The sequence below is a fragment of the Tiliqua scincoides genome, chromosome 4 (assembly GCF_035046505.1).
Source record: "Tiliqua scincoides isolate rTilSci1 chromosome 4, rTilSci1.hap2, whole genome shotgun sequence".
Taxonomy (NCBI): domain Eukaryota; kingdom Metazoa; phylum Chordata; class Lepidosauria; order Squamata; family Scincidae; genus Tiliqua; species Tiliqua scincoides.
Window position 1 is genome coordinate 44,396,304 of NC_089824.1, and position 27,609 is coordinate 44,423,912.

Sequence of the window (27,609 nt, forward strand, 5' to 3'; positions counted from 1 at the left end):
CTGCGCTGACCCACCTCTGCTTGGCCGGCCTTATCCTCTGCGTGGACCAAGTGGGTGGGTTGCATTCGCCGGCGCGGTGGCAGCAGCAGCGCGAGTTGGTGCGCGCGGCAAGTCCGGGGCTGGGCAGGCAGGCAGGCGGAGGTTCGCGGGAGCCTCTGAAGGGCGCGTGGGGTTGTGTCGCCGCCGGGCGCTGTGCTCAGCCTGGGAGCCCGAGGGACGAGGGAGGGTTAGCGGCTGGGCGTGCAGTGAGTCAACAGGAGTTGCTGCGGCTTCTCGCGGGTGGGTGTAGCAACCAGGGGCGTTCGGTGGGTGGGGAGGCCGGGAGGCAGTGCCTCCCCCCGGAAAGCAGCGCCGCCGCCGCCGCCGCCGTGTGAGGCGCCCACGCGCAGCGGCGCAGGCAGGCAGAGCGCGTAGGCTGGGGGCGCTTGGGCGCCTCACGCGGCGGCGGCACTTTCCGAGGGTCTCGGGGGGAGGCAGTGCCTCACCTGCCTCCCCACCCACCGCGCGTCCTTGGCGCTCTTGGGTTTCCTGGCGGTTCCGTCGCGGGGCACCGCTTCCCCCGCCAGGCCAAGGCTGGCATGGCGTCTTTCTCCCAGCACAGCCCCGTTCGTTTCTGAGCCTTGTTCCTGCAGGAGTGGAGAGAGCGGTGGGCTTTCTCGGCCCCTTGGCTGTTTCTCTCTCCTGCGAGCGGGGAGAGGGGGGAAGATCTCCCTGAGGCCTTCAGGCTTCTTGCCCCTCCCTGGTGCATCCAAGGTGGGGCGAGGTTGTCGCGATGCTAGAAAGGAAAAATGCTGGAGGAAAAATCCATTATGGCGTACAAGCCATGATGTGTATGCACAACCTCCTGATTTTAGAAATGGGTTATGTCAGAAGGCCAGATGCAAGGGAGGGCACCAGGATGCAGGTCTCTTGTTATCTGGTGTGCTCCCTGGGGCATTTGGTGGGCCGCTGTGAGATACAGGAAGCTGGACTAGATGGGCCTATGGCTGATCCAGTGGGGCTGTTCTTATGAAAGTGAGGCTTGTCAGGCCGTTGTGGCGCCTTAAATGTATTTATTACCATTTAATTTGATTTTTTAAATAATGAACATGTTGGTCTTTAGAGAACCACAAGGCTCTACTTTTTTCTCTTCCTTTTTGCTCGTGACACCAGCGCCTGTTGCCCTACCTCATTTTTTGTCTTTAAGAACATCAGAAGAGCCCAACTGGATTAGGCCAAAGCCCATCTAGTCCAACTTCCTGTATCTCACAGTGGTCCACCAGATGCCTCAGGGAGCTCACAAGACATTGAGATGCCTACGCCTTGTTGCCACTCCCTTGCATCTGGCATTCAGAGGTCTTTAATTTGGGGAACAGGGTGGCATTAATCACGCCACATGATGGACTTGGGTCAGGTGATGTTGGACTCTGGTCAGGCCACTAATGCCTTTTACTTATCAGCAGGCATTACAGGTCCTGTAGGCAGAAGAGAGGGTGGATCAGTGCCACCCATGTTTCTGGCTGCTGACTGGACGGCGGCAGTTCTTGGTAGAAGAAGCAGCTGGGTCCAGGAAGAGATGCTCTTTTAAAGTGATGGCATTCTGATGATAACTGGGGGAGAGCAGCTACCCTTATCTATGCCAGTATGACGTCCCTCTCTTGTGCTGTATTTCTATTTTAGGTTGTGAACTGCTTTGGGACAGAGAACCAACTTTTCCATTCTTCTGCTGTGTAAGTTGCTTTGGGATCGTCTGTTGAAACGTAGGATACAGTATCAGTATTCTTAATCATACTTACAACATAACGTAATAACTAACCAGGTTGTGAGGGAAAGGTTATCAGGGAAAGGTGCCCTGCAGATTGGCCCATCAGAAAGTACTGTTTTGAATACTAACTTGTCTGTCCTTGAGCTTACAGGAGCTGCAAAGGACTGCAGAATAAGTTTTTTTGGGATGGGCCCAGTCCTAACCTGTGTTGGAACAGGCAGGCCAATTAGCCTGCTCTGTATCCAGTACAGGGTTGGCGCTAGCTGTGGCACAACTGGGACAAGGTGAATCGATTCCCCTTACCCTGGGTAACACGACAGCAGCCCAAATGGGGCTACTTGGATCTTTGCCACCTAAAGAGGTGGTGCAGATCTGAGCAACCCAGCTCTAGGCTGGGCATCCAGGTAGGGGTGTTAGGATCCGGCACTTAGGCTGGCTCCTGGCTCCTCCCCCTTCCCAGACTCAATCACACAAGGGCTTGCCTGCCACCCACCCTCCCCCGCCCCTGAGCACCCCAGCTCCATCCTCCCCAGACCCCCACACTGGCGGCCCACTGCCAGCGTGAACTTACCTGTCCCAGGGCTTGCTCTGGCACAGGGAGGTAAGTGTGCATCCTTGCACCAGCTTCCCCAACTCTGGAGTTGCAGATGTGCCTTAGAGCATGTTTGCAACACACCTGGGCCGTCATAAAGGATGGACGGCCCAATTCTGAACTGCCTGGTGTGCTGGGCTGCCATGATGCCAAAAATGGCTACTGTGGCATCCAAAGCGCAAGCAGGCAGCTACTGGCGGCTCCTCAGGGAAGGGGACATTTGTCCCCTGCCCCAAGGTAAGGGAAGTAGCCCCATAATGGGGCTGTTCGATTCTGCGGCAGCTCTTTAGCTTTCCCAGCATTTTTAAGGCACTAAAAGTATAACTTCTGGTTTCTCTGTGAAATTGTTAAGTTGCATTTTTTGAGCTGTATAGCTCAGTCTGATCCCAGCAATGGCTGGGTATGGATGTCCCCGGCCTCTGCTGAACTCAGACTCCCCTCCAGAGGCAAGGTGAGCAGAGCCCTCCTTGCCCTTGGTGGTGGCGGCACCCAGACTGCGGGGATGGGAGTTCACCCATATCTGTGCTTTCAGGTATCTGGGGGTTTTGGAACAGAACCCTCTGCGGATAAGGGGGTACACCTGTATTACCTTCCAGTTTGTTTTTGGGCACCATTCAAAGCACTAGCTTTGTTCTGTAAAGCCATTAAACATCTGAGATTAGCACTCCTGAAAGCCTTCCTATTCATCTGTCAGTTCAAACTTGTCTTACAGCTAAAATCCTCATTTGATAAATATCTCTGAATGCCCTTACCTTCAGCTTAAAGAATTCTGACTGTGGGATACTTCCTCAGAACCAGACACTTGCTTCTTCCTTATTTTTTCATATTTGGCTAAGTTTGTCCTGCGTGCTGCACTCATTTTTTCTGACTGTAATTATTTTCTTTTATTTTATACTACTTTTCACTGCAGTTGGTGATGTTACTATTTAAGTTCACGTTTAATGTTTTTATTTATCTACAATTGTGCTTAACTGATTTTTTGAACTGTTATGAGGACTGTAGCAGAAAGTTTGAATAAAAATATTTTAGATAAAATGCGAGTGTATCAAAGGTATTGATTTTAATGTGGATTTCCACAGTGATTGCACTTGCATTATGCGCTTGCAACATAGGGTGCAATCCAAACCTACGCTGGAGCAGGCAAGCCAGGAGGCTTGCGCTGCATCCAAGGCAGGTATGCAGTGAGCAGTGGCTCAGCCAGGGGCAAGGGGAAGCTCTTCCCCTTACCCCTGGGTAAGGGCTGCGTGCCCCAGTGGGTCTCCTCGGACCTGCGCCACCTCTGGAGGTGGTGCAAGACCGAAGAGAACGGAGCAACCTGAAGCCGTTCCATTCGCCCCGGAGACGGGGGTTGGGATCCGGCATAACCACTGGGTCCCAGCCCCGCCCCCGGCTCCACGCATGTCCGCCCCCGGGACCGCCCTCCCCCAGCCCAGAAACGCCCCCTCCTCCTTCTCCCCGCACCCCACGCCTACCTTTTAGGCTTGTGTCGGCGAGACACAAGCGGTCGCAAGGGAGCCACTGTGGAGTTTTATGGCACGTTTGCAACCCTCCAGGGCGTCCTATGCCGGCATAACTGCCAGTTAGGATTGCGCCCATAATGTCACAGCTATTTGCAAATGTTAAGCATATCTTCAATCATTGTCAGTAGGCACAAGATCTCTTTTGCAACACAATGCTTTCACCTATTGCCTTGGTCCTGTAACAACAAAATTCTATGCATGTTTAATAAGTGATTCCCACTGAGACTTAGCTCAGTAGAACTAATTCCCTAATAAATGTGCTTAGTGTTGCGGTCCAAGCCTCTTATAACCTATATGAAACCACTGGGAGAAACTAAGGATTTGGCATGGAATGGCACCAATCTGGACAACACCTAGTTTTGTATTTCTGTTCCATCCCAATCTGGAACAGTTCCCAACTGTTGCTTGGAATTAGTAATAAGTTGAATAACCCTTACAAGACAGAGGTGCTCTTGATCGGAAGGGCTGTTGATTGGGTTGGTTGTCAGCCTGATCTGAAGGGAGAGTATTCAACTTGAAGGAGTAGATTTGTAGTTTGGGGAAGCTTTGCTGACGGAGATGATTAGGGAAGCCTTTGCTTCAATTGGTGCCCATTCAATTTTGCCCATTCCTAGGGGTATTGGACCTGGTCATAGTCAAACGCATCTTGGTTACATCTAGATTTGGGGATGCCCTTGAAAATCTTTCAAAAACTGCAAGTAGTACAAGATGCTGACCTGCACTAGGTGCTAGAATCCTCTGACACTATTGCGTCAGCTACACCAGGTAATGATTCATTTCCAAGTGCAATTCAAGATGCTGCCTTTAAAGGACCATGAGCAAAAGGCTTGAATTATCTGTTCCTGTCCAGCAAATTGGTCCTCTTTTACACATTCTGCCATTTTCAGAGGTGTGTTGGGGACCCATGAACTCCTTCCCTTGTGAGATTAGGCAAACCCCATCCATCCTGGTGTTCTGTCATCTGCTGATATTATCTTTTAGCAGGCTTTTAATCTTCCACTGAGTTAAGCAGTCATCTTTCCTTGGGTTTTTCTTTATCTTCTTTGGATTATTTTGTATTTAATATTTGTATTTGATTTTATCATACTTACATTTATAATAGTTATGGCCCAATTCTATCCCCCACATGCGCCAGCAGAGCCCAAGCTGCCTGCGCAGACTGTCGCAAACATGCTGTAAAGCACATCGCAACAGCATGCCAGTTCGGAGGACCAGTGAGAAGGCCTGTGCTGTCCTGCTGGCACCAGTACAAATAGCAACGTGTGCTGCAGCAGCCGGAACGGGGAAAGAGGAGGGCAGCAAAGACGGATCGGACCTGAGAGGGTGTGGGATCAGCTGTGGTGGCACACACCTTATCCTGTTCCCCTTCCTGGGCCCAGTTCACTGAGAGAGGCAACTTAGACTTGCTCCGGCTAGTTAGCAGATGCAGATCTGATTTGCTGCATTGCTGCGGCTGGGTCTTTCCCTGGGTCAAGGGGACAAATGTCCCCTTACCTTGTAGAGCAGGGGTGCTCAATAGGTAGATCGCGATCTACCAGTAGATCGCGAGGCAAAATGAGTAGATCGCGGAGTGCCGACCCCCCCCCTTCAGGTGCCTCTGGGAGGAAACGCCGGGAGTAAGGCCCATTGTACTCAATGGGGCTTACTCCCAGGTAAGTGTGGCTAGGATTGCAGCCTCACAGCCTAATCCTAGGCATGTCTGCTCAGGAGTAAGTCCTGTTATACTCAGTGGGGCTCAAGGTACACCAACATACATTGTACACATAAATGTTATATGTTATGATGGTGCGAACATTGTAAAAAAAAACTCTGGTAGATCTCCGGGCCTTGCTGGGTTTCAAAGTAGCTCTTGAGCCAAAAAAGTGTGAGCACCCCTGTTGTAGAGTCTGCCAGCATGCAAAATTCACCTGCAGGATGCAGCGCAAGAAGCGTTGGCACCACTGCATTGGTGTGGGTGAACTTGGATAGGATTAGGCTGCCTGTCACTTTAAGTATCCCATAATGGAAAAGCAGGATGAACAATTTAAAATAAAAATAGGTTGGTGTTCAGCAATCAGAAAAGTATTTTCAATATATCATGTCTGGGTAAGGCAATTAATAGGTCAGGGCAATGACTGTTAATTAGGAAAATTAGTCTAAATGTGGCATTTTAGAGGGGAATGATTGACTTAAAAAAATATGGGGTGTGATCCTGATCAAAGTTAAGCACTCTTAAAACATTGACTTTACACTTGAAGAAGTGTAGCTATTTGATAGCAATTGCCACAGAGAGTCCAATAGGATTTGTTCTCCAGAAAGTGCTTGGGTCTCTTACACTTAAAATCAAATGCGCTTAACCCATTTTTGCCCAGCTCACAGGTGTACACATTCAGAACCCAATCCTGAGCTCGATGCGCTGGCTTACCGCTGGCACGCAGTGTCGCAAACATGCTGTAAGGCACATTTGCTAGGCCTAACACCGGGCCAGCTCCCATGCTAGCCAACTCTGGCTGGCACTGGGTTTGTGCCAGGTGGGCGCCCGGCCTCCGCCGACCACCGAGCCACGGTAAGGAAAGCAGGGGTGTGGGGGGAGGTGGGGAGGAAGTGTTCTGGGGAGGGGGAAGGAGGGGAGAGAGCGAGGGAAGACGTGCTGGGGGAAAGGAGGGAGGTGGGTCGGGTGGAACTCTGCTCCACCTGATCCTGTTCGTTCGTGTGGGGCTCGGCGCCCTACACAAATGCCTTTACCTCATGAATTGAGTAACCCCTTGCAGGGCTACTTTCCTTACCCGAGAGGACGAAAGTCTCCTTCTCCCGAGGTGCCGTCTGCGGTAGCCCATGGTGCTTAGGATGCGGCGGCAGCCGTTTTTGGTGCCACTGAAGCTGCGTGCCATGGGAGCTCAGGATTGAGCTGCCAGTCCCTTTTGCATATATGCAACATTGGGTAGACATGGCTTAATCTTGGCTGGTAACTTTGGTTCCTGGTCAGTCTCTCCATACAGCATGACTAGTGAAGCAACAACCTCCAAATCCTTAAAGGTAGCCACAATTTTTTGCCAGTGGCATAGAAGAAATTCTCTCCAGTGATAGGCCAAGCAACAAGACTATAGTGGTCATTCCTAGCTTGTCAATTCAGTGGTTGCTCCTACCCTAGCACTGGGAGTAGGCAAGGATGTAAGGAAGATGTGGGAGACGGAGACCAAACATCTGTTTTCATAATATAGTCTGCACAGTGTGTGCATTTTTCCTGTCTCTGCTGCCTTGCCTTGCATCCCAGTTCTGAGTTTTATGCCTCTGAAGCATTTGCCATTGAAGCCTTTAAATATATTTCTCAGTAAATCATAGGTATATTTGATCAATGAATTGGAGAGAAGAGTGCCCATTGTTTTAATAGGCGGGGAAGAGGGATAAAGCTGCCACTTGGTGGTCAATGTCAGGCCAGCAAAATGCTGTGGGCTGGCACTCTTCAAGCCAGCAGGGCCAACTTTTAGGCAATTGGGGCAATTTTGCCAAATTGGGCCCCATGCATGCTCTGCCCTTCTGCCCACCACTGCTTCCAATTGGCCCGAAATTGGTGCCATGCAGGCAGCAGCATTTGCACCTCACTCTTGCTCTGCTGTCGCAGCTCCCAGCACCATCCTCTTGCCCACCTTGTTTCAGAGCGGGCTGCTTCACATGGGGTGGCAACAGGCGTGAGTGGGGGTGAGCTTCTGGCTGGGCGTGCACTGTATGAATAAAGGTACAGGAGTTCTATCTACTTCCACAGAAGTAACAGATGTTTTTTTCTTGGTCTGGCTCCATTTAAGCTAAGACCTAAAAAAAATTAGTAGAGGGGGAGCCTGCAAAATTAGAGGGGGCCCCGCAGATGTGTTTCCAATTGGGCCCTGCAGCTCCTAAGGCCAGCTCTGCAAACCAGTACTGAATTTTGGTCTTCCTTGCTCTGAGCTCCTTTACCATGAGTGCCTTCCCATCGATCTGATCTTTTTTGCTTCTCACATATATCAGTTGTGATATCTCTAACCATGGAGGTGCTTTGATTTTCTTTTTTTATGTGCCGAAGAAGTTAAGCATCATTCTGTCAGCTTGCAGTGCTGTTTACCCTCCACCTCCCCCATTCTCAACAAAAGCCAGCTTTTCCACTTGAGCCATTGCAAATATTTCTCTACCATCCTGCCTTATTGAACTCATGTTTCCCTGGTTTCCTGTCTGTCTTTCCTAAGACCCCACCTTACTCTTCCCTTATAGTCTTTTGGTCTTTTTCTGATTCTACCCTTTTCCTTTAGCTCAGGGGTGCTCAATAGGTGGATCGCAATCTACCGGTAGATCGGGAGGCAAAATGAGTAGATCGCAGAGTGCCGACCCCCCCTTCAGGTGCCTCTGGGAGGAAACGCCGGGAGTAAGGCCCATTGTACTCAATGGGGCTTACTCCCAGGTAAGTGTGGCTAGGATTGCAGCCTCACAGCCTAATCCTAGGCGTGTCTACTCAGGAGTAAGTCCTGTTATACTCAGTGGGGCTCAAGGTACACCAACATACATTGTACACATAAATGTTATATGTTATGATGGCGCGAACATTGTAAAAAAAACTCTGGTAGATCTCCGGGCCTTGCTGGGTTTCAAAGTAGCTCTCGAGCCAAAAAAGTGTGAGCACCCCTGCTTTAGCTTCTCTGCCTCATGGAACTTTTTATCCAGTTACCGACCTTCCTAAGGGCCCAAGGCTATCCAATTTTCCAGTGCCGGTGCAGCCATGCCAGTGGGATGTGAGCTGCATCCTGTGGTGGAGGGGCAGTCACAGAGGCCGCCTCAAGGTATAAGAACATTTGCTCCCTTACCTTGGAGCTCCATTGCGGCTGCAATGGAAAGTTGGACAGGATTGGTCCCTAAGATATCAGCTCTCCTCCTACAGCCACAGTAGCCCTCTTCTCATGTAATTCTCTCGTGTTTACTAAACATGGGTGGGAGGAATGGGACACCATTTGGCCCCATGCATGGTGCTGACAAACCTGCTCATCATACTCCCCCCTTGTGGCCTGCATTCAACTTTCATGAGAAGGGGCCCTAGTCACATATTCCTCTTGACTACTCTTAACATAAGAAGAGCCCTGCTGAATCAGGCCAAAGGCCCATCTAGTCCAGCTTCCTGTATCTTACAGTGGCCCACCAAATGCCCCAGGGAGCACACAAGGCAACAGACACAACCTGCATCCCGGTGCCCTCCCCTGCATCTGGCAATCAGAGACAACCTGCCTCTGAAACCAAGTGCTTGCACATACCTACTATGACTTGCAACCCGTAATGAACTTTTCCTTCAGAAATTTGTCCAATCACCTCTTAAAGGCATCCAGGCAAGATGCCATCGCTACTTCCTGTGGCAAAGTGTTCCACAAACTAATTACACTCTGGGTAAATAAATATTTTCTTCAGTCCTAACTCTTCCAACACTCAATTTTAGTGGATTTCCCCCGGTTCTGGTGTTATGTGAGAGGGAAAAGAGCATCTCTCTTATCACCTCTGTCCATCCCCTGCATGATTTTGTATGTCTCAATCATGTCCCCCCTCAGGCGCCTCTTTTCTAGGCTGAAGAGGCCCAAACATTGTAGCCTTCCCTCATATGGAAGGTGCCCCAATCCAGTAATCATTTTGTTTGCTCTCTTTTGCACTTTTTCCATCTCCACTATATCCTTCTTGAGATGCTGTATCCACTATATCCTTCTCCGCTATATCCTTGAGATGCGGTGACCAGAACTGGACACAATACTCCAGGTGTGGCCTTACTATCGATTTGACAGCTAATGACGTAATGCAGTTGTACAAATCTCACAGAAATAGCATGGACCTCACACAATGTCTGCTTGATGATGTGCCATGACACACATTTTGGAAACCTGCATTGGAGTGTTGTAACCTATGAGGAGTCCATATTTCCTGTTCTGTTCTCTCAAATGTTTGTGATCATTCTAAAACATCATATCCAATAGGACTTGGAAGTTCATCCTTCCCCTCTCCACCGTATTTCATGGTGTATTACAGTATGAATACCAGAGGTATATAGGTTGAACAAGATTGCTTTCATCGCGTATTGATTTCTGATTGGTAGCGCTATCATACTAACATGCCATTTCCCTGTGTACCAGCAACTGTCCCTGTTCCTCCCAGCTTACCATCTACTCCAGGGGTTTTCAAACTGGGGCGTCGTGTCGCCCTAGCAGGTGGTCCCTGGCCTTTTCCCCTTTAAAGGGCAGGGGCAGTGAGGAGGCAGGGAGGAGACAGCGATGCGATCCCCAGGATTGCACTGCTCAGGGGGCTGCAGGGGCTTGGCTGCACTTACCACAGCCTCCTGGGGGTGCATGGAGCCCTACGCGACCATCTGCAAGGCTCCCCAAAGCTTTGCGCCCTGCCTCCACAAAACCAGAAGTGGAGTGCGATCGTTCCACTTTTACTTTTGAAGCTTCGGGGAGCCCTGCAGACGGTTGCACAGGGCTCCCTACACCCCTGGGAGGCTGCAGGCGGCTCTGGTAAGACCAGCCAAGCCCCTGTAGCGCCCTGAGCGACAAAGTCCTGGGGATCGTGTCACTGCCTTCCCCCCACCCCCGCTGCCCCCCCTGCCCCCACAATGACTTAGAAATGCTCAAACTCTCCCTGAGATTTTGAAAACCACTGATCTACCCTAATGGCTTTTGTTGATGTCTTTTGTTTTTAGACTCTAAGCCTGCGGTTTTCAAACTCTCCCAGAGTTTGAAACCCACAGTAAGTCCTTGCGGGGGCAGGGGAAGGCAGCAACACGATCCCCAGGATCGTGCCTCTCAAGGGGCTGCAGGGACTGGGGTGCACTCTCCAGTCCCTGCAGCAGCTGTCCCTGGGTGCGGGGAGCCCTGAGTGAGCATGTGCAGGGCTCCCCAGGTCAGCAGTGAAAGCGAGCAATCGTGCTTTGCCTCTGCAAAAACGGAAGTAGAGCACAATCGCTCACTTTCACTGCTGCTGACCTGGGGAGCCCTGCAGAGGGTCGCACAGGGCTCCCCGCACCCAGGAATGGCTGCTGCAGGGACTGGTGAGTGCACTCCAGTCCCTGCAACCCCATCAGAAGTGAAAGTGGAGCGATCGCGCTTCAGTTCTGGTTTAGCGGAGACGGGGCGCAATCACCCCACTTTCACTTTGGAAGCCTCTGGGAGCCTTGCAGACAGCTGTGCAGGGCTCCCCGCACCCCTGGGAGGCTGCAGGAGGCTGTGATGAGTGCAGCCAAGCCACTGCAGCCCCCTGAGCTGCTGCCTCCCTGCCTCCTGGCTGCCCCTGCCCCTTAAGGGCAAAAAGGCCAGGGCACTCAGACTGGGGGGGTCGCAACGCCCCAGTCTGAAAACCTCTGCTCTAAGCCCTTAAGAAAAGGGAATCATTAAAAGAGTTTTTTATTTATTCTGCTGTGCAATCTAATCACTTTATCTGGAAAGAAATAGTATATGAATATTATTAATACTAAGTTTCCTAGACAACGCTGTCTTAAAACTTGACATTCATTTATGACTATCAGTTGTAACTGGCATTTGTCGTTGTTGAATAGCTAATCAGAAGAATCTTCTTCAAGATGAACTTCTTCCTGGAAACACTGAGATTCATTGGACTCCTAGTATATTTTACACTGGAAGCTTTTGTCTTATTATTTATCCCTGCACGGAAGAAGAATGTCACTGGTGAAATAGTGCTCATAACTGGAGCCGGAAGTGGAGTGGGAAGGCTTCTAGCTTTAAAATTTGGCCAACTTGGAGCCACATTAGTTCTCTGGGATATTAATGTAGAAGGGAACAAGGAGACTGCTAGATTGGCAAGAGAAAATGGTGTGAGAGTACATGTCTACACATGTGACTGCAGCAAGAGACAAGAAGTATATCAAGTGGCAGATCAGGTAATTATACATTATCATGTAAGTGGCTTTGTTGTGTTCAGCACTTTTGAGTTTTATGCAAACATCCACAAATTTCCTTACCGGGAGCCAGCATCCCAAGTCCTCTGGCACGAGGAACTGTGGGAGGAAATGAGCCAGTCACTTCATGGAGAGTGCTCAGAGAAGATTCTTATCTCTCCACCCACATTCCTGTAAGGCTAAGGGCTCAATCCTAACTCACTTTCCAGCACTTTCATAAGGGCAATGCAGAGAACAAACATTACTTTAAGGAGGCCTCCGTGAGTGACACCCAACTGCAGGATGCAGCACATGTCCTATTGGAACAACTATGCCAGTGCCAGAAAATTGGTTAGGATTTGGGCCTAAGAGTTCAAAATCATTGTTAAAGTGAGATCAAAATGCAGTGGTGAAACTGGACTGCTTTACTGAGGTTAATAAACATGAAAGGCTAAGTATCCATTATGGAAATGAAGCTGGCTGTTCGCAGGCATGTTGCTACCACATTCTTATGAAATCGGTGTTATCGAAAGTGTTGATGATGGATAGGGTGTGCTGGGTCCTTTGATCTCCCTTCACTCATCCCGGAAAGGAATTGGGAAAGAAGGGTGTAAACAATTAAAAGTATGGGGGGAGATAAAAATTAAGAACCTAATTCTCCTCCACTAAAATTCTCCATATTCCCTGCAGACTTAGCAGTGATGTATGGTTAGGACCCAAGCAATGTTTCATCACTGAATGTTGTGCCAGCCAGCAATTTCTTACTAGCAACGGAATACTAATATGCATGTAACTGCTCACCACCTAATACTAATACTAATACGGAATACTAATATGCAAGTAACTGCTCACCACCACCATATTCACTTAAGTGGAGGAAGTTGGTTTGATTGCTTTGCAAAATAATTTATGTGAAAAATAGGTCAGCTTTGTATTCTCACAAAGGAACTGTTGTGTCTAAAGGCTCATCTTTTGAGGAAACACTAACGTCAAGTGGATATGGGTTCAGTGTAAAAATTTCTGGCTGCTGCCTTTTTTATTTTAAAGAACTTCAGCAGGGTTGCTCTTTATATCTTATATGTACAGATTATTTAGAAAATCACTTTTGTGTGCAAATAGTGAGGCTTTCTTAGGAAAGCTGATATACCAGGAAAGCAATTTCTCGACAATATGCTGGAAGCCAATATTTTTTCCAGAAATTGTTGCTGAACTGTTCATGTAGTCTTTTCTAATTAACTGCATATGTTTCCTTGGTTAATAAATTTTATAACACAGTTATATATCAGACCATATATTCTATTATGTATATCAGACCATATATTCTAATAGGTGGTGATTTATTCTAGGTTAAAAGGGAAGTTGGTGATGTCAGTATCCTGATTAACAATGCCGGTATCGTAACAGGAAAGACATTCCTAGACTGTCCAGACTCGCTGATTGAGAAGAGTATGGAAGTGAATGCAATGGCACATTTTTGGGTAATAGATTTGTAATTACCATGACAGAATATATGAGTGTGATTAGCAGATTCTTCTTTAATGTTGATGGATTCTGTCTTGCTCATTCAGAGTCTTTTATTCAATTTTAAGTTGACCATTGTTATAATAGGAATCATCTTAGTTTTATCAAGTCATCAGGTCAGGTGGCATTTGCTCAGGCATTAAGAACACACGTGAAATTAGTTAAAATGTGAGGGAGGAAGCTAATTACAAAAATTTTCCTCCTAAGACTTAAACTGGCTACTCTCCTGTCTTCCAGTAAATTCTGGTGCCCTCCCCTGCATCTGGCAATCTGAGGTAGCCTACCTCTAAAACCAGGAACTTGCACATACCTACCATGACTTGTAACCCATGATGAACTTTTCCTCCAGAAATTTGTCCAATTCCCTCTTAAAGGCATCTAGGCCAGATGCCATCACTACTTTACATGGCAAGGAGTTCCACAGACTAATTACACGCTGGGTAAAGAAATATTTTCTTGTCTGTCAAACTCTTCCCTCACGCAATTTTAGTGAATGTCCCTTGGTTCTGGTGTTATGTGAGAGGGAAAAAGAGCGTCTCTCTATCCACTCGATCCGTCCCCTGCATAATCCCCAGCCATATGCATCTGGCTGGTGAAAGGGCAAGTAGGGATACATTGGTGATCATAACCCATGTAATTGGATGGACCCAAGACATCATCATCAACCGTAGGTTTTTTTGTGGTCCTACACAGAGGTCCTTGAGCTTGTTGCCCATTCATCACTGGAGAACAGCTGTTTAGTGAAAGGTGCTCACCTGCTTACTTTGCAGCTTTGTGAGTATAAGGAACAGAATGCAGGTAGCATGCCAGCAATGAGAATAGGCACAATATTCTGTTGGGCACATCATGTAGTTATTTACTTTGCCAGTTGCATTATAATCATCTTACAACTTACAACTACCACAAGCTTTCTTTGCCATAGCGGCTTGATTTTTGATACATGCCTTACCTTGATCTTTAGCATTCCCCCCAATGCTTTGCTCAATCTCCCTTTCAATAAACTTTATATATACCTTCAAAAAAAATTACTTGCCTGGTCCAAGTGCAGTCAGGTAAAGAAGCAGGTTGTCATGCCTACCAGATTGCTTATGTTCTGCTACTGTTTGACTTCAAGGAGAACCCTTTGTAATTAGGGTTACTTGGTAACCTGGGAGAAGGGTTTTCCCATATGACCCCTTTCTGCCTGTGCTTTCCAGTCTATGGTAGTCTTCCTGCTACCACTACCTATTTTCTCAGTACCCGCAGTATGACCATGACTGCCTTCCCTCTATAGGAAGCAGTGCACGCCCCATTGGCACTACTGCACCAGCACTGGAAAATTGGATCGGATTGGGCCCATAGTGTGGCGTGCTGTATGTAAGATTGTGGTATTCGTAAGTTACAGCAGCAAACGCATCATTTTTTCAAACAAGAGTGGAAGTATCCCCCCCCCATTTCATCATTCCAGAAGTAGAAACTACAGGTGAATTAATGTTGGCAAGTGATAGCTTTCAATTTTTTTTTTAAGATGAACAAAAGACAAACAGTATAGCTGACAGTCTTGCATTCAAAGACAAGAGGCTTGATTAGAGTCTATGATATGCATCTGAAGAAGGAAAAAAAAAATCCATGCCTGCAGCTTTGTTAATGGTGCCCCCTAGTGGGATATAGTATCATTAAGGAAAACTTTGAAGGTGGAGATCTGATTAGTCCATCAATAACACAGTTGGTTTCTCAGAACTTGAGGCAGCAAAGAAACTTGCATCTTTGAGAAGCTTGCATCATTGAATTGAAGTAAATTGGCCTTCTTTTTGGTATAGAGAAGAAACTCAGCAATAAAACTTAAAGAAGGAAGTCAAGGACAGAAAGATTTACAATTTTAGCCACTGCATGGTGAGACCATGGCTGTGGTGACTAAATAGAAATGTTGGCTTGCTGCTCATTGTCATTTTCTTGACCACTAGTGCATGTACAGATCCCTCAGACAGGAACACAAGAAGAGCCCTGCTGCATCAGAGAAGGACTGATCTAGTCCAGCTTCCTGTATCCCACAGTAGCCTGCCAGATGTATCAGGGAGTACAAAAGACAACAAGATACCTGTTGCCACTCCTTTGTATCTAGCGTTTAAAGATAGGCTACCTCTAAAACATGGAGGCTGCATTTGGTCATCATGGCTTGTAACATGTGATGAACATTTCCTCCATAAATCTTCCCAATCTCCTTTTTAAAGGCATCTAGGTTAGATGTCATCAACACAACCTGTGGCAAGGAGTTCCACAAACTGTGCAGGGTACAGAAATCTTTTGTCCTTTTGACTCTCCAGCCAATCAATGTCCCCTGTTTCTGGTGTTTTCTGAGAGGGAAAAGAACATGTTCTTTTGTTATAAATACAGAGGTGAAGACTTGGAAAAACTGGGGGGGGGGGGGAGACTTTCCCACCCCCAGATGACTTTCACATTTTCAATGTAAAAATTGGATATCTGGGAGACGGTTGAAAACAATTCTAATGAAGTCTTTTTTTCCCTTTTGGAATGAGTGAAACAATTCTTAAGTTAGGTTTACTCACTCATATTGCCAGAAACTGTGGTATGAAGATTTATGTAAAAGGTAGTCTTACAGAAGTGGAGAATGATGATTATAGTGCATGCTGTAGACAAAATATATCATTCAAATCCAAGATGTATTTCTGTTTCAGCCACACTAAACGCTGTTCCAGAACCACCTTTCAGAGCAAGATACCATAGTCTTTCGAGACTGAAGGTTGCCAACACAGGTGCTGTCATCTTCATGAGTGAAGCATATGGGGCATGAGTTGCTTGTGGATTGCTGCTTGCCATCTTCTGGTGAACTTTTTATACTTGGGTGAATAATTCTGTGCTCCTGCATCTGCTGTCCTCTTGACCTGGGCAAAGGCAACCTTTTAACTTAATCTTTCAAATGACTGTGACACAGGCAAACAAACTAGGAAACAAATCTCTTAGGGCCCAATCCTATCCAACTTTCCAGTGCCAGTGCAGTCTCAGTGCAACCCCAAGGTAAGTGAACAAACACTCCTGCACCTTAAGGAGGTCTCCATGACTGCCCCTTCCACAGCAGGTATGCAGCACCCACCCCATTGGCACAGCTACATCAGTGCTGGAAGGTTGGATAGGATATGGCCCTTATTCCCCTACCTTGCAGGGGTATAAGAAGGTCAGAAGGAGGTGGGGCAAAAACTGCAAGAAACTGTTGTAGGTACCAAAGTCTCAGAGAAATGAAGTTTGGGTGAGAATTAAACTCTAACCAGTCAAAGGATTGCATAGGATGAAGCAGGATGCAGCTCTCTGGTGGGTATATTTTGAATTAGACATGTAGAAAAGTATGCTGCCAGATAGTAAAATTTTGTGTGCTGAGTTATAAATTATGTATTTTATGCTGCTAAAACAGTAACATTTAGGCTGAATATGATATATCAGTTTTTCCTAAAATTTTCATTTTTTTCCAAAAAACAAAAATGTACTTTTTTAAATGTGGCTGTAATACTTCCAAAAATGTTATTATCTATAATATAGTGTGAGTGGTAATGTTGTTTTTCCTTTATAGACTTTGAAAGCATTCCTTCCAGCCATGGTAGCTGCTAATCATGGACACTTGGTAACCATTGCAAGCTCAGCTGGACTTTTCGGAGTCAATAAAATGGCAGGTTAGTATGCACTAGATTTTTATTATTATTTTATTAATTTATACCCCGCCTTTTTGCCCAACGTGCACACAAGGCGGCTAACAAACAATTTAAAAGTACAACATGAAAAACAATCATTAAAAACAATTTACAATAATTAAAAAATCTAAAAACAAAACAAACCCCGTGGATTTTCATATAAAAAGCAAGAACACCAGCCAGCCTGTCAACAATTAAAAGCTTTTTGAAATAAAAAGGTCTTCAGTACACGCCGAAACGTTAGCAATGAGGGAGCAGTTCTCAGTTCTAAGGGGAGGGTATTCCACAGTTCGGGGGCCACCACTGAGAAGGCCCTCTTCCTGGCCACCGCCCCTCTCACATCTCTTAGTGGTGGCACAGTCAAAAGGGCCCCCCCAGATGATCTAAGAGCACGGGCCGGATTGTAGGGAAGGAGGCGGTCCCTCAAATTCCCCGGACCCGAGCCGTAAAGGGTCAATCCGCTTAAAGCGTAAAACCGCTTAGGAACAATCTAAAGGTGCAAGCTGCATAACCTTTCAGTTACTTTAGCAGTACTTTTCAATCCACAGTATGAAAAGGTACACCTCTAGTGCAGTTTTAATCCCAATGCTTTGTTTGAGCTGGAGATCCGTTTACAAGTTACAATTCCTGGCTCCTTTATGAAGTATCAAAAGTCTCTTTGAAATGCAATGTTGTAGGCTGGGGCATGGAACATATAAACACATAAGGTTGATGGAAAAATAGTTCCATGGAATAATAGCCTGCATGGTTTACCACAAACATTCTGGTAGTCCCAGCACAGTTTGACTGAAATTGGTAGCTTATCAGAATCCACTACAGAGCTGTAATTTTTACAAGCCCTTTTTTATTGTGCCATCATCAATATATTAGTCTATAAAGCACCATGCATAATGAAAAATGGTGGGTCTCTCACTGAAAGATGTTAAGATTTAAATTTTGGCAACAGAGGAGACCATGGAAGGAAAGGCAGATCTATAGGTAATGGAAGATCCACAGGTATCAAGGGATTAACATGCTCAATTTACATGTGTGTTTATGCTTTGTTTTAGTTGTTGATGTGAAATTGCAAGGTCAGGCTAATGCCTTCATGAAAAACTTATTTGATGTTTTGAGGAAGGGTTTAAGAAAGAAGTAGCACCCAGAGGTGTTCTGGAAATGACTGTTCTTTAAGGAGCGTTGATATGCAGCAATGAGATCATTGGTGCACACTAGCAGATAGAGTCTTTCTGCAAATGTTGTTGCCTGTACAGCATGACTGGGCTCCTACTAACCCTCTTGGGGTGCAATCCTGACCTACTTTCCAGCATCGGCATAAGGGCAATGCACTCCAAGGCAAGGGAGCAAACATTCTCTTACTTTGAGGCGGCCTCTGTGAGTACCATTCAGTTGCAGGATGCAGCACACACCCCATTGGCCTAGCTATACCAGTGCTGAAAAGTTGGTTAGGATTTGGGCCTTAATGACTCATTTGGACAGGTTACAGATCTACACCATAGGTACAGCATTTTGAAATGCTTTGATTCTCCCTTCCATGTGTGATGTCCTTAAGGCATACATTGGAACTAAGCTTGCCATGATGCCACAAGAATACCAAGGTCTTGTTCCACTCAGGGGCTGCATGGCTCCACTGCACCAGCACTGGTTAGGATTGGGCTGCCGTACTGCAAATATTGTATTCAGTGGCATAGCTAAGGAGGTGTCTCTAACTGTCTGCTTTTCCTAACTACTGTACTGTTAAGATGTAACCTCTCACATTACAGATTACTGTGCAAGTAAATTTGCAGCTGTGGGCTTTTGTGAGGCTATACGAATGGAGTTGTTGGCATTGGGAAAGACTGGGGTCAAAACCACGACCGTCTGCCCATTTTTCATGAGCACTGGAATGTTTGAAGGCTGTCAAACAAAGTGAGTTATCTTTGTATATACATGACTTGATCTACATAAGAGAATAAATGAAGCAGAGCTTAAAATAACAGAAGCTGCTTCTGTACCCAGATACTGAAAACATTCATGAGGAATTGAATTCCACTGAGAATTGATTCCACAAAATTCATTACATGTTTATGTGCATGACAGGTTGCTGCATGTGTGTGCAATTCTGTGTTGTTTTGCATCTTCCTTTTCAGCAGTCATTCAGAGTAGTTTTGTTCTGGTGGAAAAGTAGATCTATTCTGGCAAAATGGCTTTGAAAGAAATGCTATAATTGCCTTTTGCTTTTTTCTAGTGCATTTTAAGAAATGGTTATTAAACAGCATTCACAAAATTAATGAGCAGGGCAGAGAAAATCATAAAAGGCAAGAAAGCTCTCTTTAAAAATGGAAGACTTTCCCCAAATTAGAGCATTCAAAAGGTGGAGAAACTGGCTGAACATGTAATCTTGAATCTAGACTATCTCAATAGGAGTTGATTTTCACTGATCTTTCCTTAATTCTGCAGCCTTCTCTGTGCTGTCTGGTTTTGGGAGATCTCTACCCAGGGCTGGCCCATCCATGAAGCCAACTAAGTGGTTGCCTCAGGCAGATTGGTGGGGGTGGGGCCTCCTGACTCTTCTCATTTGTCTCTATGGCTCCACTTCCTCCTCTGGTTTGGAACAATCATAGGGGAATGAAGCAGGAGAGGTGATGGAGTGGGATATGAGGAGGAGGGTAAGAGGGGGATGGTATAATGCTCTAGCCTGCCACGCATCCTCTCTCACTCCTTTGTTTTCCAATGCAGAGCATTGGACGAGTAGAGGCTGTATTAACAGTAAAAGAGGGGGCTAGTATTCTAATCATGGAAGTGGCCTTCTAGTCTATATAGACCAATCCCTTGCCTGAAGCAGAAAAATTCTCTTTAGAGCACTTCCAAAAAGTGCCTATGACGCCTCTACTTGGAGACTTCCCTGAAAGGAAAACCTGCTGCTTGCCTCCATAATTGGTTCAATTGTTGAACCACCCTGACCATTAAGAACATTTTTCTGATATTTGGCACAATCGCTCAGGTGTCAGGAGGTCTTGGGGTTGGGCCTATTCATGTCAGTAACTTTGATACATTGTATGAAGGACTTCTTTTTGACTACTGAGAACCTTTGTTACTAAATTTTGGTGGATGACCCCAAGATACCATATAGTGAGAAATCCACACGCTCTGAATATTATCTTGGGGTCATCCATTGTGAGACGGTTGATGCCTTGAGTTCTGATTCTGAATCTTCCCAGAGGAATTGGCAGGCCACCATTGCAAACAGAGTGCTAGACGCTCTGCCCAAGACCATAAAATATATGCAAGGCAGAGGTAAGGTCTGATCTCCAAAACATAAAACCACTCAATTGCCCCTACATTTGATGCTTCAGTGCAACATCTAGTGAGTTTTCCTACGTCTTCCCCACACTGTTTTGACATTGAAATGGTGTTGTAGCATGTTGTATGAATCGAACATGGTGTGGCCCCTGCCTCAGATTCTTCCACTACTTCCTTTTAGCTCTTCCATTTGATCTTTGGGTGGTGCAGTCAATGCACAGTTTTATCTATTTCACTCAGTTCTTTTTTCAAAAATGGTTTAACGAGACTTAGGCAGGCTTACCAGGCCAATAATTAACCATTCATTCACTTAGCCCAGCATTTTTTCCAGCCTTCAACTGTTGTACAGCAGGCAAAAATTCAACAGATATCTGTCCCAGGCTAAAGTGATTTTGGATCCAGTCCTATCCAACTTTCCAATGTTGATGCAGCCGTGTCAATGAGGCATGTGCTGCGTCCTGCAGTGGAAGGATTTCTGCATCCTGCAGAAGGAACATGTTCCCTTACCTCAGGACTGCATTGTGGCTGCATCAATGCTAGAAAGTTGGATAGGATTGGGCCGTTTATTTTATTTATTTTAAATTATTTATTTAATTTTTAAATATTTATTCTTTAAATAAGGGTAAAAGTGATGTTCTCTTAAGCATCATTACATTCTTAATATTGGGGCCAGCCCATCCATGAAATGAACTAACAGCACAATCCTAATTAAACTTCCATGTGATGATGCAGTGGCACCATCATGGGCTTTGCTTCATCCCATGGGGGAGTTTTGCCTATTGGAGGCTGAGGTAATTTGTGGAGACATCTGTCCCTTTGCTCCAGGGTAAGCCCCAGCAGTTGCAACGGTCTGGACTCATACCTGTGCCAGTTCTGTCACTGGCGCAAGTCCACATTGATTAGTGTCTGGCAAATAAATCCCGGACACTAAGGGAGATAGGATACAGCATGCACCAGCACCGCCAATCCTGCCTCCCTCCTGGGCCTGATCCACCTGTCCCTTTTGCAGCCCTCCCTCCATCCCTGCGCTGGACACCTGCTCTGGTGGACATCCCTGTGGCCACTAGTGGGAAAGTCTGGCCTTCTCACCAGTGGTGCTGGAAACAATACTGTCGTAAAGCACTTTACAGCACTTTTGCAATGGCACACACCAGCAGACCACACATTCCACCAGTGCAACTACTAGATAGGTTTGGGCAATAAGGCACTCTTCCCTCCTCTTCTTTTTCCAGTTCAGGGCATGGGAAGAGCAGAGGCTGGTTATCACCAGGTAATGGGGGGAAGCATTTGGCAGGCCACCTCAGGCACCGGGAGTAAACTAAAAGTTACGTCATTGGATCCAGTCAGCATTCATTCAAGTTGTTGAAGACTGCAAATGTGGAAGTGTTAATTTTCCAAAAAATCAACTTGTCACTTAAGTAATCCTCTTTACCAAAGGGATGGAAGATGTGTTACCAAAAAGGGCTGTTTTGTTTAGGGGAATTAGTATATTAGCCTTTTGGAAACTTTTAGGATCGCAGCCTGGATAACAAGACAGCGTAAAGCAAAGAGATCCCTTGTCTAGCTTAAAGAGGAGACTGGGAGAAAGGTAACTTCAATCAAAGGATTATATTTTTATTGTAAAAACACACAAAGGTAAACATAATGCACATGGAAAATGGTAAGTGTATGTCTACTTGAATCCTAGTATTTGGATACAGTGTACCTAGCTTTATGATGGCTGCATGTGCTATGTATCTGGGTGCATCTGAAAAGGAATCAGAAACAGATAGGTTGTAGGGAAGTATTTTAGGGGTTCCTTAATCTGCTAAATCCAGTTTGCTAACTAAAGATGGGGGAAGAAAGGGTAGAAATAGGTAGGATGGAAGGGAGAGAGTTTTAGACGCAAGATATATTTACCTGTCCCGGGGAGCAGTATGGAAGGGGAGAGTCCCGTGTAGGACCACTCCCTTGGGAGGGCAGCCAGAAAGAAAGAGACATGTGCTCAGAGCTTCTCTCTTAAAGGGGTTGTGACTGACCTAGAATGACCTGGAAGTATCCTACAGCTGTCCTAGATGCACATGCTCAGTACACACAATGGTACACGTGGAGTATGTAAAAAAGACATGATGAACCGGAAGTCAGTTTACCAGCCAGGCTGACATTCTGGGGGAGGGAGGCAATTTGCATAAGGTGCTTAAGAGTGTTAAAGCTACAACAAAAGAACAATAGACCTTTTCCTCCTTGAGGTGCATGCTTGTTTTGCTTAATCAGGAGACACAGTGATTAGGTTATACATTGACCTGCAAGGAAGTGGGGGTTGTGTAATTCATGTGCTTGTAGCTTGACCAGGGCCTTTGGAAACATGTGCTGGGGGAGGAGTGGCCTGCTTGCTTGGTCTGTATGATCCAAAATAACATAACCAGATATAAAAATCACAACTTGGAAGGGAAAAGGGGATTTTCACGTAACAGATGGTCCATGCTACACTAATGCCTAAGAGAGACTAATGAGCATACAATTTCCCAGTATCCGCAGAGCAATCATCTGTTTCATATAAATTGGTGGAATGATTTGTTAGTATTGGGGATCTGCAAAAAAATGTTTTTAGACCTTTCAGAATTCTTTGAAAAGGTCAGCAGGCATGTGGATATGGGAGAATCCGTGAATATTCTATATCTGGGCTTTCAAAAGGTGTTTGATATGGTCCGTCACCAAAGGCTGCTGAGGAAACTCCACAGTCAGGGTATTAGAGGGTGGGTCCTCTCCTGGATTAGGAATTGGTTGAGAACCAGGAAGCAGAGAGTGGTTGTCGATGGGCAATTTTCAAAATGGTGAGAGGTGCAGTGTGTGCCAAGGATCTGTCCTGGGACCTGGAGACAGTGTTAAGCAGTGAAGTGGCCAAGTTTTCAAAGGACACCAAACTTTTCTGAATGGTGAATACCAGAAGCGATTATGAAGAGCTCCAGAAGTATCTCCCCAAACTGGGAGAATGGGCAGAAAAGCAGCAGATGTGTTTCAGTGTAAGTAAGTGTAAAGTCATGCACATTGGGGCAAAAAATCCAAGCTTCACATATAGGCTAATAGGTTCTGAGCTGTCTGAGACAGAACAGGAGAGGAATCTTGGGGTGGTGGTGGACAGCTCAGTAAAAGTGTTGACCCAATGTGTGGCAGCAGTTAAGAAGGCCAATTCAATGCTTGGGATCATTAGAAAAGATATTGAGAATAAAATGGCTAATATTATAATGCTGTTGTACAAATCGATGGTGAGGTGAGGCACTCCAGAAGGATCTCTTGTTAGACAGGGTTAAGCAGTGAGGTGGCCAATGTGCAATGGTGGTGAAGAAGGCTAATTCCATGCAGGGTATCATTAGAAAAGGTATTGAGAATAAGATGCCTAATATTATAATGCCCTTGTACAAATCGATAAGGCCACACCTGGAGTAGTGCTTCCAGTTCCATTCGCCATGCATTTCAAAAAAGATATAGTTGAAATGGAAAAGGTGCAGAAGAGAGTGACCAAAATGATTACTAGGCTGAGGCATCTCCCTTATGAGGAAAGACTACAGCGTTTGGGGCTCTTCAGTCTAGAAAAGGCGCCTGGGGGGGACGGACACATGATTGAGACATACAAAATTATGCAAGGAATGAATAGAGTGGATAGAGAGATACTCTCTTCGTTCTCACACAACACCAGAACCAGGGGACATCCACTAAAATTGAGTGTTGAGAGAGTTTGGACAGACAAAAGAAGATATTTCTTTACCCAGCGTGTAATTAGTCTGTGGAATTCCTTGCCACATGAAGTGGTGATGGCATTTTGCCCAGATGCCTTCAAGAGAGGATTATACAAATTTTTAGAGGAAAAGTCCATCACAGGTTATGAGTCATGATAGGTATGTGCACCCTCCTGATTTTAGCAATGGGTTACCTCTGAATGCCAGTTGCAGAGGAAGGCACCAGGACATAGGTTTATTTTTTTTATTTATACAGGTATTTATATACTGCCTTTCTTTGGTTGTCAGATTTTCCTCAGACTTTAATCCAAGGCAGTTTACATAGGCAGGCTGTTCTAAATCCCTGTAGTGATTTTTACAATTGAATAGTTCTAGTCTTTCATAGAACTCCTCATTCCAGCTGGATTCCTTCCTGGTCTGGTCTCTCTCTGGCCCTTCACCTCCCACGCTCCACTTGATGGCAACTCCTCTCTGCCACTCTCTGCCATCAGTATATGAGCGTGTCGTCAGTTCTCGGGTACTTCCGGTTGTTTTGAACTGGCAGCTTCAGATCTTCATGCATAACAAGGCAGCAGCTCTACCAACTGAGCCAGACCTCCTGCCCCACAGGCAGGTTGTGTCTGTTGTCTGGTTTGCTCTCTGATGCACTTGGTGGGCCACTGTGAAATACAGGAAGCTGAACTAGATGGGTCTTTGGCCTGATTCACTGGGGCTCTTCTTATGTTCTCAACACTACCCTTTAAAAAAAAATCCTAGGAATTAAATAAAATGATTATAATATGAAAATTGATTGTCCCAACATGGGTTGTTTTTCAGTACATAGGTTTGCTGTGTTATGCATGTGTTCCCTGTGTTTGAAAGCAATATAATCCATGCCGTGGTAAGGTTTTTTAATTTGTTCCCACAAATACAGAAGAAAGTGCATGATATTCGAAAATATTCTCTAGAGGATTCAGAGTCCAATCCTGGGCTCAGCTCTGCGGTTTCGTGCCGCCGTGCACTGTCGCAAATGTGCCGTAAATGTCTGCAACACTGCCGGGCTATCGCCCATGCTAACCTGGCACCAGCTGGTGCTGGGCTAGCACTGGGCTAGTGTGGGCCAGGCACCCAGCCTCTGCCGCTCAGCGATCTCACGGACCGCCAAGCCGTGGCATGGTAAGCAGGGGTGAGGAGGGGGGTGGGGAGGAGGTGTTCCGGGGAGAGGATAGGCATGGGGAGGGCAGAGAGAAGGTGGGAGGCATACCGGGGGAGGGAGGGAGGCGGGTCCCATGGAGCTCGGCTCCACCAGATCCAAGGCGTTCATGTGGGGCTTGGCGCCCTACACGAATGCCTTTACTTTATGGTAAAGTGAATAGTCCCATTGCAGGGCTGCTTCCCTTACCTGGGAGAAGGGGATGAAAATCCCCTTCTCCGGAGGCACATCCTGCGGTAGTCCAAGGCGCACAGGGTCCGGCGGCAGCTGTTTGAGGTGCCGCTGCAGCCGCGCACCCTGGGCAGCTCAGGATTGGGCTGTCAGTTGTTAGGTATAGGGAATAGCACTAGAATCCTAACTGAAACTATTTGATTAGAACAAGCAATAATAGAGAAGACCTGCTCCTTCATGCTTTCCTTTTACATCTGTTTTCAGGCGGCCACGTCTCTTGCCTATTCTAAAGCCTGAATATGTAGCAGACAAAATTGTGTCTGGTATTCTGCGGAATCAAGCTATCATTTTCTTACCACGAAGCATGTACTTTTTTGTTACATTTAAATAGTAAGTATTATATTCTTTATTTCCCTTTCCTGTGTATCTTTCTTCCTCTGGGGATGATACCAGGTGAGGACACTTAATATTTTGAAGATGTCTATGAGCCAAGGGATCCAGTAGGCCTGTCCATTGTCACACAAAACCCAAGCAATATTGCCAGGGTGCTAATGAATCAAAAAGTGAGTCCTGGAGCTTATAACATTGTGGGGTTGGGCCGACAAGTTGGTATTAAAGTGCATATTTTGCACACAGAAGGTCCAAGGAATAATCCCTAGTTTTGCCCCTGGAAAGCCTCTAGATGGACCAATGGTCTGAGATGGTATAAGCTTTCTGTGTCTGTTGTCTGAAGGTAGTCTTGGGGTACACCTTGTACACTTGCACAGTGCAGCAGTTTGGTGGTACCAATATTAAATTATGACAATAAACCATAGATTAACTTTTATTTGTCACAAACGAACAACAAGAGGAAGGAAACATAAACACTATTCCAAGGCAAAACTTTCCTCAAATGTGAGAGTTAGTACTGTCACATGTGATAGCAGTTGGTGCCTTAAATTATTGGCGTGACAAACAACTTTACATGGCAACTTTTACCCAGAGAGGGTAAAAAGAGCAACTGAGGGCTAAAGTGTATGCAGCAGAAGAGATTGTGATTGTAGCTGCAATTCTAACTGCACTTTCCTGGAAGTAAGTCTTATTGAACACAATGGGACTTACTTCTGAGTAGTCATGCATAGGCTTGGGCTGCAAGTCTCCCATCATTTTTTTTTACTCATATGCAGCTGTTGCACAGTGGAGGAGTAGAGGAGGCTGTTATGCCAACTCATTTTCTCCCATGCTGTTTTTGAGTTTAAATTGTGTGCCTTCAGGGCTTTTTCTTATTTTTTAAAAAGTGGGGCTAGGCTCCTGTATCCTTCTCTCCTCTGCAAGAATAACAGTGATTTTGAGGGTGATGATTTATGTGGTTGAGAAAATATGATTGGGAAGGGGGGAGAATTTTAACACATCCTGCAATTCATAGTTCAAGCAAATTGGAGTCCCTGTTGGCTGCATTTGAATTAAACAAGAAAATACCAAGAAATCACGTACAAATCTGCTTCCTCATGTGTTTGGTCTTAAGGCACAGAAAGAGAGTTACCCTGATGAGAACAGCTAATCCCAAAGCAGCTGTGGTGGGGCATCTTTCAGTTTTGGTTCAAGAAGCATAGTATGGGAAGTTGTGAAGGAGGTGCAGCCTTTGGAAGTCCTCCTAGGCTGTATGCCTCATAGTTTAACATTCAGTGACATGTATTTTTTTGTTTGTTTGTTTCTCTCCCTAGTGTTATTTCTGAAAACGTGGCAAGTACCCTTGTAGACTATTTTGGAAATCACTCTTTTATGGATAAATTCCAAGGTCGGGCAAAGAAGGACTGAAGACCATACAGTTTAGAAACCAGCAACAATACATCCAAGTGCCTTTGCTGAATGATCTGCTTTCCCATATGTGTATGGAAGTTCCATCATCATGTCAGACTCTCTTGCCATAATAAGTTTATATGCCTAAGATAAGACATCAAAGATGACTTGGATCAAGAGGAAAAATTTAGCACTTAGTGAACCCGATAGAAGAGTATGAGTGACTTGAGTTTCAGCTGCCTTTAGCATCAATGCCATGTTTTCCTTATATTGATGCAACTGATTGCAATAAAATAACTTGGAAGCAAATGTCATATGCTGTGCCTCTTCTAGCTGTTCCTTTTGCATATAAATTAGTGATGTAAAAGTAATGTTTAAAAATATATTACAGGTGGTGGAGATTCAAGATTCAATGTTTAAAAATAGATTACAGGTGGTGGAGATTCAAGAAATTTGGGAGAGGACTAACTGTTTCTAATGCTTTTAACTGTTGTGAAAAGTGAGAATTGTGATTTGTTAAATAAATTGGGGAAGGCTGTTGTGCATGA

The 27,609-nt window shown here is 45.8% G+C and overlaps 1 protein-coding gene across 5 annotated transcripts; it reads left to right on the plus strand.

The window, feature by feature from the left end:
* Positions 1 to 27,609, plus strand: LOC136647806 (epidermal retinol dehydrogenase 2-like). Of its 5 annotated transcripts, XM_066623584.1 has the most exons (9): positions 82 to 98; positions 1,660 to 1,709; positions 8,116 to 8,264; positions 11,385 to 11,726; positions 13,070 to 13,201; positions 16,807 to 16,906; positions 18,685 to 18,829; positions 25,547 to 25,672; positions 26,986 to 27,609. In XM_066623584.1, exons 3-9 carry the CDS (start codon positions 8,169 to 8,171, stop codon positions 27,077 to 27,079), a joined length of 1,035 nt encoding a protein of 344 aa, XP_066479681.1. In that variant the 5' UTR covers positions 82 to 98; positions 1,660 to 1,709; positions 8,116 to 8,168; the 3' UTR covers positions 27,080 to 27,609. The 5 variants fall into 5 exon arrangements, with proteins under 5 accessions (XP_066479685.1, XP_066479686.1, XP_066479683.1 ...); XM_066623588.1 differs by lacking the exons at positions 82 to 98; positions 8,116 to 8,264 and adding an exon at positions 1 to 54; XM_066623589.1 differs by lacking the exon at positions 8,116 to 8,264 and having other exon boundaries at positions 60 to 98.

What these genes read in the sequence shown, in the direction of transcription:
- LOC136647806 (XM_066623584.1), top strand. Translation starts at nt 8,169, where the DNA reads ATGAGTAGATCGCAGAGTGCCGACCCCCCCTTCAGGTGCCTCTGGGAG. An exon ending in TATATCAAGTGGCAGATCAG is followed by an intron (nt 11,727 to 13,069) that starts GTAATTATACAT and finishes GATTTATTCTAG; the next exon opens with GTTAAAAGGGAAGTTGGTGA. An exon ending in TTTTTTGTTACATTTAAATA is followed by an intron (nt 25,673 to 26,985) that starts GTAAGTATTATA and finishes TTCTCTCCCTAG; the next exon opens with TGTTATTTCTGAAAACGTGG.